The 17,057-nt window shown below is 38.3% G+C and overlaps 1 protein-coding gene across 11 annotated transcripts in view; it reads right to left on the bottom strand.

The window, feature by feature from the left end:
- The window catches only part of PEX5L (peroxisomal biogenesis factor 5 like), a 253,897-nt gene extending 239,478 nt beyond the window's left edge, over positions 1-14,419 (bottom strand). For all 11 annotated transcript variants that reach the window (XM_025376858.1, XM_025376860.1, XM_025376866.1 and 8 more), the window contains exon 1: positions 13,943-14,419. In XM_025376858.1, the coding sequence (XP_025232643.1) occupies positions 13,943-13,963 (21 nt within the window). In that variant the 5' untranslated portion in view covers positions 13,964-14,419. The remainder of the gene's footprint in view (positions 1-13,942) is intronic.
- Between the last annotated feature and the right edge of the window lie 2,638 nt (positions 14,420-17,057).

Below are 17,057 nucleotides of genomic sequence, written 5' to 3'. Positions count from 1 at the left end.
TATTTTAATATGAATTGAGATTTGTAAAATAAGAGCTGTGCATATTTCCTCTACAATAATTTTGATCCTGCCACTTAGAAGTAGTTTCCTTTCAACAAAGCTGGTATTTTCTCTCCCTGTATAAATGGATGTTTAAGATCATAAGAGATTAAGAAAACTCCCTCAAATAAATAGCAACAAATTTTTCTCTAGTAAAGTCTTATATTTAAAACAGGGGTTAATTTAAAGGAGGTTAAAACATTAAAGTAATACATGAAACGCTTGGTTAACTACTTTATTAATATTGAATATTTTACAATATCAAAGTACAAAGTAAAAGATAAAAATATTTAGGTAAGTAAAATAATTTTGAGTGGGGATATCAATATAATATTGAGGCTTTAGAAAAATGTCTCTACATTGGGCTTCTGAGCTCCGGTTAATGCCATAGCCTCAATATTATTCTGGCCTTCCGGCTATTTCTGATTCTACAGAGGATTTCTGCATAAAAGATGGGTGTTTCGTGGCTGTTCTGTACTCCACTAAGCAAGTGCACCCCAACCTACACAAAGGTGCTCTCAGAGTATTACATGTGTAAATGTTACAGGTGCTGAGTGCAGAGTATTGGTAAAACTATATGGATTTGACATCTGTGTTGAGTAAGTGGTAGAAACAATGCATCAGTGATTTCTACCCTCCAAGGCCACCGCAATGTTCCAGAAAACTTGCAGAATCCTTTTATCCCCTGTTAGTTGAGTCATTTTGCAGTGGCTGAGGTACAGACATGGAGAAATGGCCTGAATTTGCTATGCAGGCGCAAGCAATAGAGTGAAAAACAGAAGACCCAGATTCTACTCCTCAGTCCCCAACTGATTTGACAAGGAAGTTTCGGCGAGGCGGTCAAACCTGTGTGTTGCATTCTCTTTATCAGCATGACAGAGATAAAATATCTATCGTTTGCCAACCTCACTGAGGCACTCTAAAGATTAACTTTTATGAACATCTCACTCTCACAAAAAGTGACTATTGTAGCAGAGGTATCAGTATTATATCACAAATAAGAATCTGCTATATCAGGGATAGCTTTACAGGAAAATGTCTTATTTGCAGAATGAGGAGACATACGGCAGCATGCTCCCAAACAGCATGTCCTCTGAAGAATTAGGAGAGGTTGATCTTTGGCTTTGTAAGAAATATCAAGCATCTCAATGTCAGCAACATTTTAAAATGTATTTTCCATTATATGGTTAGTAGTAAACTGGGGGAATTGGTCCTGACCAAGCACTCACAGATGTATGGTATCACTAATTACAGGCCTGATAATAATAGAATCCTAGAGCTGGAAGGAAAGCCAGTAATCCTTTAAAGAGACCATCTTCTATAAAAGCCTTAGCAAACACATACAATCTGTGTTTGAATATATTTGGTAAAATAGAGCTAATTTATTCACCTTTCACCACTCATCTACACACACACACACACACACACAGAGAGAGAGAGAGAGAGAAAGAGAGAGAGTAGCTCCTTGGTAGAGGAGACTCCCTTCAGAGCCATACCTATGATTGTGCAGATTGGCTGTGCAAAGATGTCTGGATGAGGGGACACTATTCAGGTCTGAAATCCAACCCTCTACCTCACATACCAAGTATGTGCCTGGATGTGGGATTGTGTTCTCCAGGAAAAACCATAGTCTTTGCATATTTGGTTTACCCTGAAAGGGTACATTTTTATTATTTGCAGAAAGGTAGTACATGTCACTGGCATTGCTATTTCTTGTCTCCTTTTAGAAAGACCTCTGTGTTGACATGTGGTTTTTGAATCTTCTTAGCCTATAACTGAATGGGAAGAATCACTCCTCCATATTTTGGGCTCACATATAAGAGTAACTGTGGGAGATATAATAAGATCCCATGGTTCAGATAGGTGCATAAAATAGACAAGTTCACTGGATGACCATTGTAGGACCATTGTGAGTACAGCTCCTTCCTTGGATCTGATGTGAAAAGCTGTGTGTGTGAGAGAGAGAGAGAGACAGAGAGAGAGAAAGAGAGAGAGAGAGAGAGAAAGGGAGCTCACATGTGCATGCATGTGTAACTGGGGAGGTCAGGGCTAGGGGTGTAAGCAACCCTTACAACAGGGTATAAGCAAATGACAGCCTCTGACAACAGTTCCAACATCATAATGTTCTGTCATAGTCTCAGTTGTCTCAGGGGTGTGTGTGTTAGCATTATTATCAAAATTGTTGTTGACAACCAGCTGAAGTGGTGAGGAGGTGTCTAGAACTTTAGAGGGATGGTTTCTAATTCCACATGACCTTGGCTGGTTAGAGATACAGTTAGAAACCATTAGAAGAATCTATTACATTTCTAAGTCTGCAGCCCCAGATTGTCCTCCAGCTTTAAAGAGGTTGAACCCATTAAACTGCATAGACTGCTTTGACAGTGGAGTGTTGGTTAATTACAGTGGCAATCTAATTATAAGGTTTATAAGGTTTCCCTGTAATCGATTTCATTTCAAGTGTGTAGAAACTTTACTTGATATGCATTTGCTTCCAAAGCTCATGGGAATGGACCAGATCCTGGGGCTGTGTGTATCTTAGAATCAGGGAGACCATCCCAACTGCACTTTGGAGTCATTACTCAGGACAGTAAGGACTCTTCTGAGTATTTCACACATTCATTCACTCATTCATTCATTTAATCATCAAGCCATCTATTCATTCAATAAGTACTACATAAAGAGTATATACTTTGCACTACTAGTTTCCAAGAATATAAAGATGTATTGGATTTGGTTGCTGCCACAGCTCAAGAAGTTGGGGAGACTGACAAAAATAATTAAAGCTATACATTAATTATGGTATTATCAATGCATATAAGCTGCTAAAGCAGCATCAAGAAAAACATCCTTAATTCTGCATTGCTGGGAGAGGGGTGGTGGTGCAGAGCAGCACTCACTGAGGGTGAGTTTGATGGGAATAGTGACAGATGAGTAAACATTCAGAGTGTATGCAAGGCAAGGAATTCAGGATGAGAAAATTAAAAAAAATCTAGAATTATGAGAAAACAAGAAAAGTAAGCATCTGCCACTATTTCGAATGATAGGTATAACAGGCACGCTGGGGCTAAAGTCTTTATTCCACAGATGATATGTAAGAAACATTTTGGTAGCTCTACAAAAACATAAGAGCCAGTGTAATTCATAAATTATTGTATGCTAAGACCCTTATACCTTCATTATCTCATCTAATCCTTATGAAGTCATCACAATGTGTGGGTACTTTTCTTATCTCCCTGTCACAGGTGAGGAAAGTAGGGGTTAGGGAAGATAAGTTCGAGCAAAATCATAGACACTATGTGGTGAAGCCATGGTTTGAACTTGGGGCTGTCATGCTGAAGCAGAAGCTCTTAAGCACTATGTTTTGTTTCCTCTTCAAATGTGAGGAATTATGAAGCGATGTATGATGAATGCCATCAGAAGCCTTTCAGCATTCTTTCTTCTTACTTATTTTTTTTTTCATTTTGGGACTAGGCAATTAATTGAAGAAATCTGAGCCATCAAGACCTAGCCCTCAGGTTCCTCACATGTGAAATGACCAAGTTGTGCTATGTGAACTCTAAAGACCTTTATACCTCCAAGATTCCATTTTAATTTAATCTTTCCCCAAGCTTAAGAACACTTTCTTTTTGTCTTACATAAGTCTTCATAAAGGGTTACATAAGAGACTGTATATCAATATTAATGACTCAAATGCACAGGGCATCTTGATTATCATCATCCTTTGGATGAATATGAAACATGAATGTGCCCAATATTTTACATTAAATTCCTGCACATGAAGGAAAAAGATGTTCTTATCACTAAGGTACATGATACATATTTTAATTCTCTAATTAATTGCTGAACTCTTTACATGGCTCTTTCTAATATCTCAAAGAGAAGAGGAGTGAGCAGCAGATGGGCACTGATCAACGATAGAGGAACCATTCTACTCTTCTCTGCTACATGATTTAATAAGCCAATATAAGCTAGTTCTAGCATATTCTCTTAGAGTCCTGTCTCTAATGGCAGGTAGTACTAAATAAACACAGGCTTAAAGAGAATTATTTCCTTTCAATTCTTATCTCTCAAGCCAGGCTGGACCTAGTCAATTCACGATAGAGACCAAGGTGTCTATTTTACATTCAAGCAATGTCTCAACATGTTACGATGGACATTCACTTAAAAAATCTTCCCCAAATCTAAACTCTCTTTCTACATTTGGGAAACTGCTCACACTCTCAGTCTTAGTGAGAAGCCAATATGCACTTTTACAGACTATCTTGGAGCCCAGGTACGAAAGTGTGGCTCAGCTCCACCAATCAGCCATATCTGCCCTCCATTTTGAAACAGGGATTTTGGACACAGACAAGCAGCCATGGTAGAGAGTCCATCTTGGCAGTAAGGGCAGCCACTGAAGCTCTAACGTGGGGTTTCTGTGGGCAGCAGCAGCAGCGGGGTAGTGGCGGAACCAGTGCACCAAGCTCTGCTGTTCTTTGTACTGTGAAGGCAGCAGTGGAGTCCACACTGACCTGTTCAGGGCTTGACTTGGGCTCTGCCCCTGCCTGTTCCCTGGACCCTTCACCCCTAGGCTAGATCTAGAAGTCTGCCAGTGCCCCAGTGTACTTTTTTTCTAACATCATTTGTTTTAAAATAGTCTCTCAAGCTTACAGAAAAATTACAAAAATAGTACAATGGACTCCCATGTACCTTTTCCCCAGATTTAGCAGTTTTTAATATTTTGCTGAATTGCTTTATCATTCTCTTTCATTCCTTCTCCCTCCCTCTCTCTTTCTGTATATATATACACACACATACATACACATAAGATTATTAAATATACACACTATGCTTTTTATCACTTCATAGAGTATGCATATATCCTATGAACAAGGATTTTTTTTTAACATAGCCACAGTATAGTCATCCAATTCAAAAATGTAAAAACAAATATAATAGTGATCAAAAGTCCATATTCGAGTTCTGGTCAATAGTGTGTGCCAAGGGTGTCCTTACAGCAATTTCCTTCCTAGCCCAAGATCCAGTCTAGGATGATATATTGCATTTAGTTGTCATATCTCTTTGGTCTCCTTTTAATTTGCAACGGCTTCTCAGCTTTTTCTTGTTTTTCATGACATTGATATTTTGGAAAAACACAATCTGTTTATTTTATAGAGTAACCTATATTTTGGGTTTGTCTCTTTTCTCATAATTAGAGTCAGGTTGTGCATTTTTGGCACAATTATTACCTGAGTGATGCTGTCTCTTTTTCAGAGCATCATATCCAGAGGCACATGCTCCATCTGTCCATTATTGGTGATGTTGATTTTGATGACTTAGTTAAGGTGTTATCCAATTTAGCCATTGAAAATTTCCTTTTTTTCTTTTGTAATTTATGGATGACATTTTGATGCTACGTAAATACCTTGTTCCCAAACTGCCCTCCTCCTCAGAGTTAACATCCGTTGATCATTCTTATTTGAGTCACTTTTTTACTATGGTGATTGCAAAATGGTAATTCTTAAATCTTCATCATTCTTTCTATGCTTATTCAAATGGCCGGTCTAGTCAGTCCAAGGAGAAACAGTGATGAAAACCTTTAGAACAAGAAATGTTCTAAATTTCTAATTCAATTTTTCAGGGCACTTTATTTCACTTGTAAAACATGCTTACAGGCCATATTCTCTTCTATTGTTAGCCAAATGACTGCTAAAGCAACATATAAAATACCAAATAGTTATACTACAACTGAAAAGCAGGAAAATGTCAATTTTAATGACTAAATGCCAAACATCTAGATATTTGGAAATGGTTAGTGGTTTATTGTAATATTTAGTTTCATGTTGATTTTCAAATGTAATAAGTCTTAAAATAGAGAATAATGGTGTAATGAAAATAATATACCAGGGTAAGACAGATTTCACTTCAGCACTAGCTCTGTTGACTAACCAGTATGGGACTTTCTGAGCAAGTCTTTTAACTTTTCTGGGCCTCAGTTTCCCTATCTGTGAGATGAGATGGTTGAAGAAAACTTTTTCAAAGGCTCTTTAAACAAAGGATTCTATGACCTCAAAATTGAACATTAGCACAATCGTTGGAGACATAAGGAACTGTTAACCTAGAAAATTTTAATCAACACATTTAGATTTAAGATTATTTTGGTATAAAGACCAAATACCTGTGAAATAACTCTCAAGTGATTTAGAGAATAGAAACATCAGAACAATTTGTAGAACAATTTAATAAAAAGAAGCTAAGCAGTTTTAGGCTGCCTGAATAGGTATCTTTCCCAAGAGATAGATAATACTGCAATGGTTGGAATTCACCTGATCACATCTCTAGGAGTGTGTCTTGTTTGAAGAGCCATATTTTCATGGAGCCTTTAAAACATCATAAATATCATTATGAGAAATGATTGAGTGCACTGTTTATCTTGGAGGAGAAAAGATTTAAGGGAACGGGGACATAATAGTTCTCTAAACAAATAGTTTTTTTTTTTTTTTTTTTTTTAGTAGAGACAGGGTTTCACCATGTTGGCCAGGCTGGTCTCGAACTCCTGACCTCAAGTGATCCGCCTGACTCAGCTTCCCAAAGTGCTGGGATTACAGGCGTGAGCCACCTCTGTTTGTTTGTTCTCCAAACAAATTGTTTAGATAAGTATTATGTCCCCACTCTCTTAAAATAAATAACAAATAAATAAAACTACTTATTTATTTATTTGTAAATAAAACAAATAAATGTGTTAGGTGAAGCATCATAGGTTTGTTGTGCATTTTTCCAAAAGGAAAAACTACAACAAATCGGCTGGTTGTTATGGAGTCAATATAATGAAGACATTTTTATTCAAGTATAATTGTGATAGTTGCTCTTTCCAGCTCCTCTTTCAGGGACTTTCTCCTGCCTCTGTGATGTCGGAAAGCTACATAGGAATTAAGCTTTCTGCTAGGTCTCAGCTCAATAGATCACACATTGTTTTTTACCTACAGTTTTCTCAGACCAGTGCTTCTCAAATGTTAATGCGCATATAAATCACTGGGTTCGTTGAAAAAAATCACTTCCTGATTCAGTAGGTCTGGAGTTGGACCTGAGATTCTGCATTTCCAATAAGCTCCCATGTATCTCATGTGTACATAATCCCCTGCCGAATCAAATGTTATATCCCTACATGATCAGCAGCTCACTGAGGATGGGAATGCATGTTACAGTTAACACGTAACATTCAAAGGAGGTGAAGAGGTGCTTTGCAGCTCTAGCAGCTTCATTTGCTCATGGTGTTTTTTCTTTTTTCTTACTTTCTTAAGGAGGTTCCGTATTTGCTGAACTTTTACTGTTTCTGATCACTTTTCATGATAGTACTGGCAGGGCTCTGTCAGATGTCCACCCAAATACTGACAGACAGGTAATATTTTCCCCAGAAAATGTTGGATTTTGCTGGTCATTACTTCAGTAGACTACAACCATTTTGATAGGGACACAAACTTACATATACCTAGTGTGAGTCTTTCCCATGGTGCTTTTCACTAGGTTTTTCCACAAAGCATAATGCCGTGGAATAGGGGCCTATGTGTGCACAGTGTCACTGTGATCTGCTCACCCGTATCTCTCCCTTCACCCTACACCTCTTCCATCTCCAAGAGGGCATCTTGCCAAACTGGGTGCTATATGCGGTACATTCTTATTGTCTCCACCTTGAGGAAACTTTTTACCTTACCCTAATTTAACACCAGTTTTAACCCTCAAGGCTGTATAGAACAATGTTATCCCTTTCCTAAATAGCCAGCCCTTCAAATACTTATATAGAGTCATCATAGTCTCCTTGAGTCTTTACTTTCCCAGCCAAATATCACCAGTGCTTTCAATCATTATTCATATGACATAGTTATGAATTCCTCTACCATACCAGTTGCTTTAAGAACCACATGATTTTTAAGAGGGTGTGTGGGAGTGGGGATTTTTGTGACTCCCTAGGTAGATTTCTGGCATCACAACACCACCATTCTTCTCCTGGAATTTCCATGATTCATAGATCACCATATGGCATTCTGTTTGGGGAAAATAACTTGCTACATCTCGTCTCACTTGCAGGGTTTATCTGGTTTTCGAGAGGTATGTGCACATGTGTAGAAACTTTGGGGAGTTGTGCATGCACCTGAAATTCAAACTATTTCACTTGGGTCAGGTTAACCCCATTTTGGAGCTGCTGGCAGGGATTTTTGTCTTTTTTTTTTTTTTCAATGAAATGGCAAATAAACAGCCTCTTCCTATCTAAATGAGCTCATTAATTTTCATCTGTGCTATTTCTAACAGTGGTTTCTAAAAATCAGTCCAAAAGTTGGATCCATTTAGTGAAATCTTACATGGAGTATGATAATGGATATTTATCTAATGGGGTTTTAATAAAAGAAATAGTGTATTGGTTACTAACTAGTAAGAATCAGTCAGCATTACATTATAAGATAACATTGGCAGTGCGTTGTATTATTACATCCTGAGCTTTCAACAGTCAGCAATTGTCTTGATAGTTAATGAATAGAGTATTAACTATCTTGCTGTTTATACTCTATAATATAGTAATATATAAGCTATAATAATTTTTCTTAGCAGACTGGGAAAGAAAGTCTCTCATTTGGTATCCCTACTAAAGGGGATGGTCTAAGTGAGGTGAGGTAGATGTGGATGAGGTGGGGGTTAAGGAAGAGGTCACTGAAAGAAACATAACCTCCACTTCATAGCACTCTGGCCTCGGATCCATGCAGTAGTTCAAGATGATTTGTGTTTTACACGTTCTGAATTATGAAAAGGTGAAAACTGTTTCAGGAACTTGGTAACCAGTTTTCTCTGTCAGCATATTTGAAATTATATTTTTAGATGTCCCAAACATTCAGATTGGACTTAGGGCTCTTAATAAGGACACACTAGGCTGGGGTTTACCTTTACCTTTAGCATTAGAATTGCGCACTGGTTTTCCTATAAATGTATCAAGAAGGTAATTTTAAAATATAAAACCTTTTAACAGCTTTAGCTTATGTTGGAAACATGTGATCTCAATGAAAAGTGTAAAAAAGCAGCCTGCCAGATGTTTTGACTACATGGTGTATCGCATCTTAATGTTTCCAGGGTTGGCAGTGGTAATACTAAAGATTCAAAATTGTAGAGTTAACAAGTTGTGTTTTAACCTTTTCTTATTCTTTACTTTAAAAATGTTTTATAATAAAAACATTTATATGCTGAAATTTTTACTTTGAAACACATGTTTTTAGGAGGAATATTTATAAACTATAAATAAAATCTATAAAGACTATATTGTGTTTCTTATAGTAAGTATATAAACTGTTGGCCAGTATGGCTGGGGAATGAGATTTTCAGATAATCAAATATTCTGCTAATGCATATCATAATTATTATAACTTTCAAGTGTTAAAAGCTCAACACTACACCCATACCAAACATGATTTGCATGTGAATATACAGGAAGACACTTCAGAATCTTGCTGGAGCTTGTGTCATAATTTTGAGCAACAGCTTAAATGTATATGAATTTGCGTCAATAGAGTTCTAGTTAACATTTCATCATACTTATGCTCATCATTACTTATAAGATGACTTTTGAGGAAGAAGACCAGGTGCCATTTGAACTGGGGTAAAAAGAGGGAGAGGAAGGCAGCAGCGACCACTGATCAAAACAACTCAACAAACCCCAGCATTGCTCATTCTCCTGAAAATATCACCCTTGCTCCAATTCTAAACTAATCTCAAAGATTCACCTCTGAAAATGTGTGTGTGTGTGTGTGTGTGTGCGCGTGCGGGTGGTGTACTGCTATTAGTTATATCTTTGCTAGCAGTTAATGCCTTAGCAAAGGGTTAAGAAAGAAACAACACAGGATAGAAAAGGGTGGGCCGGGCGCTGTGGTTCATGCCTGTAATCCTAGCACTGTGGGAGGCCAAGGCACATGGATCGCTTCAACTCAGGAGTTCGAGACCAGCCTGGACAACATGGCGAAACCCCATCTCTACAAAAAATACAAAAATGAGCTGGGCATGGTGGTGTGCACCTGTAGTCCCAGTTACTTGGGAGACTGAGGTGGGAGAATTGCTTGAGCCAGGGAGGCATAGCAAGCAGTGAGCCGAGATCCAGCCACTGTACCCCAGTTTGGGTGACAGAGCAAGACCCTGTCTCGAGAATAAAAAAAGGTGGTACCAGGAGGGAAAAAAGTGGATGTGTTAGAGAGGTGGAAGTACCCATGATAAATATCATTTGCTTTACAGTTTTGCTGAGGGCCTCAATTATGATAACCTACTGTTTAGGGTATTGAAAACAACATTCTACAGTCTTACCTTTGATTGGTTTCTTATGTGTGTTGTTTCTAGTGAACCCAGATAAATCCCCAGGGGCGAGATCTGATGTATTAACATAACATATTACCTAAGCTATTCCCCTTTGTGAAGATTTTAAGAAAAATCTTAAGTAAAGCCGTATCGAAAAACAAATGCAAAACTCCCCTGGGGGAAAACAAATGGCTACTTTTCAAGCAGTTAATAATCTTATAATTTTTGTCATTTAGATTTTCTTTAGTTTATGTCTTGTGAAGCTACAGCGTGTGGAATGATTCCCCAGACAGCTTGAATAAGTTAAAAAGTCTGCTTTGAATGCCTATAATAAAGATCAGTTACAATTACAAATAGATTTTTTGTTTGATTGCCTTCTGAAACAACTTTCTTTTATTAAGAAAAATACCATTACTGTGGATTCTTCAATAACAATTCAAAAAATTTTAGTTGAAAATTGAAATTATATTTCTCTGTATTTATACCACCCCAGAAAAAAAAGAGCTTGGTTAAGAAAATATTGAGAGACATGTAATAATTTGCTCTAACTGGAAATGTTAACTCATATGCACATACGCAAATAAACACCTCAGCCCTCAACATACACAGGTATTGGTGGAATTAAGACCATAGGCCCTCCATGAGCAATAGAGTTTTGTCAGAACTGATGCTAAAGTATATTCAATCATCATCAGTCCCCTTCGTCAAAGAGAAAAACAAGTAAATCTAAAACAGTCACTAAAGAAGCAACCTTTGCTTCAGCTACTGGGGTGACTAATTCCCCTTGGAAATAATTGGTAAGACAGCTGGATAAACAAACACAGCTCCAGGACCCTGCTCCTAAGAAATATACCTGCAGCCTTTACTATGAAACCAAGAAATATCTGTTACTCTATGCTCTATCTGTAATAGATGCCAACTTTTATCTTCTAATGAACTAGCAGAGCAAACCAAATGTGTGTTTTTAAAACTCTGTGGTTTCTAAAATGAATTCGGATTCTACCATAAACCAGATGAATTAGCCATATGTATGAGAATTAATAGACTTTATTTGCAAAATCATTAAGTTGCAAAAACAAAGGCACCACAGGAGTTTAAAATTAGACTATTTTTAAGTCTTCCTGAGAACACCTGCCCCTACTTCAAACTGCTAATTTACAAAGCTCTTTATTTTAAAATCTCTTGGATATAGAAAAGAGAAGAATTAGAATGCATAGCAAATGATTGCAAATATTTCTGTTTCACTCTTGTTTTAAGGTATCAGTCAAGTAACATGATGTTTCAAATAAACTCCAAAGCTGGCAGAAATGTTAGTAAATCTGCTTATCCCTGGTCCACTTTACCAAATATGGATTCAGATTTTAATTATACACATTTTGGAGTGTTTGGAATATGTTTCTTCTCATCTGTGATTAGAGTCAGGTACACACAGGAAGACGATAGTATCTCTGATAAGGAAACGTTCTTTAAGTATACCAACAAAATGGATTTGTCTATATGCTAAGTAATATTCTTTGGGGAAGAGATATGAGTTTAAAATGTAAGCCAGCAAGTATATTATAAATCAATCTGTAATAGGTATTTTTTTGTTGGGGGGAACAGATGCCCATTCAGATAATCACACTATTGAATAACTACTAAACATACCTACTAAGGCCTCGGAAGTTTTATGTCTAACATTAATGGTTAATAGTAAATAGGAAAAAAAGTATTATGCTCTGAAATTTTGGTGAACATATTGATTACAGTCTTTATTTAGTAATGTTTTAATTTAAGCTTGGCAGCAAAGATTTGTGAGTTTTACTGCAAGTCATCATATTTGCTGTTACAGCAGCGCACAAGCAAAAGACATTAAGTTGGGAGAATATGCAGAGTCTTATATTTTGTTTATTCTTTCTAAGTGAAATTAAACCCTCAGACATTGTTCTAGGCAACTCAAGTTTCAATAACATTCTCCTTTGAGATATTGAGAAAATTGAGTTGAGATTGTTTTTAGGTGCATGAATTTACCATATTGTTGCTTCGATTCTTCATTCACAGTAACATATTTTTTAAGCAACAAAACAATACTGTGCAAAGTTTTTGTTAATTTCCCTTTAGTGGTCAGTTGTCAATTTTGTGTAAATGAACAATTTTTTGAGGGTTGACTCTATTAAAATCTTCCTGTTTTACTCTTGTGAAGAAACTGTTTAAAAAACAGATAATATATAACATTGTAATTATCATTCTTGGGTGAAGATGAAGCATAAAATGATAGTAATAATTCTTTGGTAATTTTTTCAGCAGTCATTGTTTGAATTCTTCTTTGTTACTAAACTTTTCAGTTGGTGTAGCTTTTATAAGAAACATGCGGATCACATTGATCATATATAATATTTAAAAATATACTTCATTCACTAATTTTTGTCTATCAAATGTGATATAATTACATTAATAATTTTCAAAACAGGATGATGTTAGTCACATGGGAAATATTTTGGAATTCTGGCACTGTATATTGAGAATTCTTATAAAATTTGAGACTATGATAAAATACTGTGTTTTCTTTAAAAATGGATTATAGTCCAAAAGAATTTCCCTAAGATATGGAAATTAAATCTGGGTAGTACTAGGTAATAAATGTAACAACATATTTATCTATTTCAAATTTCTCTAAAAGACACAGAAGCAAAATCCTCAGTACTCATAAATGTTACACATCAGGATAAAGGCATCACACATAATGATTGTATTTTACCATCTTTGGAATGGAAAGGAAGCCCAAACATCAAGCCTGATGACTAAACCATTTAGGTGCAACAAAAAGAGCCCAGTTAATACTTTAGAAAGCTGAGTTAGTATTTTATTTTTCTCCCAAAGCATATATCTGCCTTTATAAGAAAGAACTAACCATATGAATGAGAACTGAAGTCAAGGTTAAAGTAATCTTGCCCAAGAGAGTAGAGTGTTTGCATCGGAAAGAAGCAGCGGCTCAGCTCAGATGAACATTAATAACAACCAGAGGCAGCACCTCCCCTGAAAAACATTAGAGCTCCTTGGACATGTGTTTGAAATTCATCCACCCAAGTCATCCTGTGACTATTGGAGTAGATGACAATGTCCCTTAATGTGAAGGGGGAAAATACAGTATAAATCGTTTTTTAAATATAACACTTTAAAAAATGAAACGAAAGTGACAGTGTTCTAAGTCAAGCAACCTTTTCAGACGGTAAAGGAAAAGCTTTGTCTTTCCTATTATTGTTTGCCCTTCAGTTGACATACATGCTGAGATGCATCAATAGGATTACAACGGAAACACGGTCATCTCCAGGGTTTCCTCTGTTTCGATTCCTTGATCCTGTTTAAAGAAACAGGCTCAGGGAATGCACAGAAAACAAACTTCCCCAATCGAAGTTCTGAGGTCTTCCCTCCCCTTCTCCCACCCTTGGAAACCGGTCTAGTTTTTCCGGCAGCACCGGACAGAAATGTCACGGTCATGTTGCATCACTTCACTTGTTGAGTTGTGCGAAGGCAGTACTTGACCACAGAAACTTGGTGAACCGCCTTGCTCTTAAATTAGCCCCCAAGATTTCTCTCCAGCCCTCTAGAAATGTCTTACCTGCATGTGTCCCTGGTACATTCTGCTTCGGTTTCTTCAGGGCTCCCTGAGGCCACCGGATGCTTTTTCCCCGTGCTTCCTTGCCCACCAAAAAAGGGGAGAAGGTGGGTGCACAGCGGGTTCTCAGAGGGTGCTCCTGAACCCCCTGGAGCTCCGGGTACTGGCCGGCCGGGCGGCCACTCGGCAGCGCTGCGGGCTGCCGGGAACTGTTCTCCGCTCGGGGTGCTGAAAGCGGACGCGGGAGAGCGCGCTGAGGAGGCGAGGAGCCGGGTCGGCCACGCTCTCCGGCAGGCGCGGGTCCTGCTCGCGGGGCGTCTCTAGAACTCACTCCTTCTTCGCCGAACTCTTTCTCGCTTCCTGTCAGGATGCCTCATGTCTCTCTCACTCTCTGAGCTGCGAACCCCCTCCTCCCAGCCCTGACGTGAGCGCCTACACCAGCCGCCGCCGCAGCTGCCGAGCGGGGCGCGCGCCGTCCTCCCGGCCGCGTGCCTGCCGAGAGGCCGCGGGGCCGGGCACGCGCGCGCGTTCCTAGTGGGCCTGGGAGCGGCCCGAGGGCGGCCCCGGGCGGTGCGCGCTCCCCGAGCGCGTCCTCGGGGCTGCGCGCGCGCGGCGGCAAGGCGAGGTGCCTGCGGGCGGTGGTCGCGCTGGTGTTAAACGCCCGCGGCGCGGCGTTCAGGTGCGGCGTCGGCGGGCAGTGCGTTTCTAGCGGAGGGGATGGCCGGCTGGAAGAAAGGCGGGAAGACATGCATCGTCTCTCCGGGGGCCGTCCACCGCGACTGAGCCTGTTATCTTACAGACATTATAGGCTGAGCGCGGGGATTGCCAAAGAGTTTAGTTCGGTTCTGATTCAGCTCTCGAAAGTTACCTCCGTATCACCCGTTAAATACAGACTCCCCGCTCCCCTCATCCCCAATTTATCGCCGAGCATTCTATTTAAAATGGCAAACCCTAGTCCCTAAGGATCTGGCATGCTTTATTTTTTTCCCTAGCACGTAACATCACCTAACATCCTTTATATTTTCCATATTTATTTTATTTGTTGTCTGTCTGTCCCTCTGTACAATGTTATTTCCATGAGATCAGGGACTTTTTTAGGGGGGTGGAGTGTTGCACTCGCTTTTGCACGCGTTTGCACAGTAGGGTATTTAGTAATTCCTGACACATGGCAGGCACACAATAAGTATTTGTTGAATGAATAGACCTTTACTACTATACACTTGCACACACATACACACATATATAAAGAGTGCATGTAAATATGTCTCAAGTGAGACTGGGTAGTTTGATGTGTCTATACAATAAATGTGCATATATACACACCCACCACGGGGTGGTGTATACTGGGATTACCTAATTTTGTTGGTAAAAACATCTCCAATTATACAGGCCCCTCATATTATGTATAGCATGATATCCCCCAAAATATTGCATATAGCATAATATGCTTTTTATAAAGTTTTAAACATCCCCTAGAAATGTAAATGTGTATTCATATATTCATATACAACGATATAAAAAGGAAAGCAGTGGAACAATGAATATAGTGTTCAGAATGTTGGTGACCCTAGGTGAGGGGAGGCAGGGAAAGAGATGGGGAAGCATTTTACATGAAGGTTAGATGTTAATGTCTTAGCTTCTTGCTGGGTAGTGATTCATAGGACATCTAATATCCTATTAAAAATTACTGTGTAACTAAATAAAATAGAACCATGTATGGACTAATAAGGAGAATGTAAAATGAACAAAAGAATGTGAAATGAACCAATTCAATGCATCTGAGGTCCTAAAACAACCAACCAAATAAACGCAAAAGGACTAAGACTTGTAAGCAGGAGACATGAATTACCCTTGGACAATTTCCTTTTACTACTTTGGACATCAGTTTTTCATGTCTAAACTCTGTATTGAAAAACTTATTTTTTTACCCTGAAAATTGAGATATGTTCATAAGCACTGTAAACTGTAAAGTGCCATCCAGTTCTTATTTTACTGTTCTTTATAGGAAAAAGCACAGGACTAGGAGTCAGCAGGGAGAGGTGTTAGTTCCATCTCACTACCTTATTGCTCTCTTGGGCAAATGTACTAACTCTCTATTTCCTCAATTTTGAAATAAGACAAATATCTACCTAGTGTGCTGCAGAGCTGCTGAGGACTGAATGTATGCAAAGGAAGTTGTAAATTACCAACCATGATATATGAATATGCAAACAGACATTTTTTTTTTCCCAGTTCAGAAAAGATGAGGACTGATTTTCTGAGACCTCAAGTACTGCAAATTTTAATGTGGGATGAATTATCACAGAATAGTATCATGTTAATATAAAAACTGGGAAAAGTAAGTGCTTTGATTTAAAAGTACTACAAATCTGTGAAGTAACAATAGGGTCAAAGTTTTCCAATCCATTATATGCTTATTATTATCTAACGGGAGGTTCAAGGAGCCAACAACCATAAAAGCATTTGCATCAGAATGGCAACTGCCTAGAGTTGAAGCTAGAACTCAATATATTCTCTTCTTAAACCTGACTCACTCATTTAGTTACTGCCTACATTCTTAAAATCTCAGGAGTGAAAGCTTCCCTTTGTGAAGAATTCCTCTTCACACTTATTCCTTCTGTTAGAAGATAAACTAAGGCACATTAAAATTCTGAAGGGTTTTTTTTTTTTTTTTAGCAAACAGTCATTCATGAATCAGGCAGCAGCAGACCAAAAGCAGTTGGGGACTCTGTTGGAAGTCATTGAAGGGCAAGATTTTATAGGGTAAATGTGGAAGCAGAGCAAAGAAATTATTTGGTTAAAGAGGAATACTGGTCTTATTTGGATCATTCTAATGGAAAGTCCATAGTTAGAGGTTAGTTTGTGGTTTCTGATTGGTTAAGCTTAAATTTCACCTTCCTGGAATATTTCTTAGACTAGGAATGAGATTTGAATTATCTTTGTTTTCCTCAGAAACAATGCGTGTCTAATAATCTAGGTCCAGAAAAATATTTTACAAAAGATTTATTTTGTAATTAGATTTGAATACCCTTGTTACTCAAAACGTGGTGTGTGAACCAGCAGCATCAGCATGTCTTGGGAGATTGTAAGAAATGCAGACTCTTGGGTGCCATTTCTG

The sequence above is a fragment of the Theropithecus gelada genome, chromosome 2, assembly GCF_003255815.1.
Source record: "Theropithecus gelada isolate Dixy chromosome 2, Tgel_1.0, whole genome shotgun sequence".
In the NCBI taxonomy this organism is placed as follows: Eukaryota; Metazoa; Chordata; class Mammalia; order Primates; family Cercopithecidae; genus Theropithecus; species Theropithecus gelada.
The sequence above is the reverse complement of the archived record's forward strand: the minus strand, read 5'-3'. Positions and strand labels throughout refer to the sequence as shown.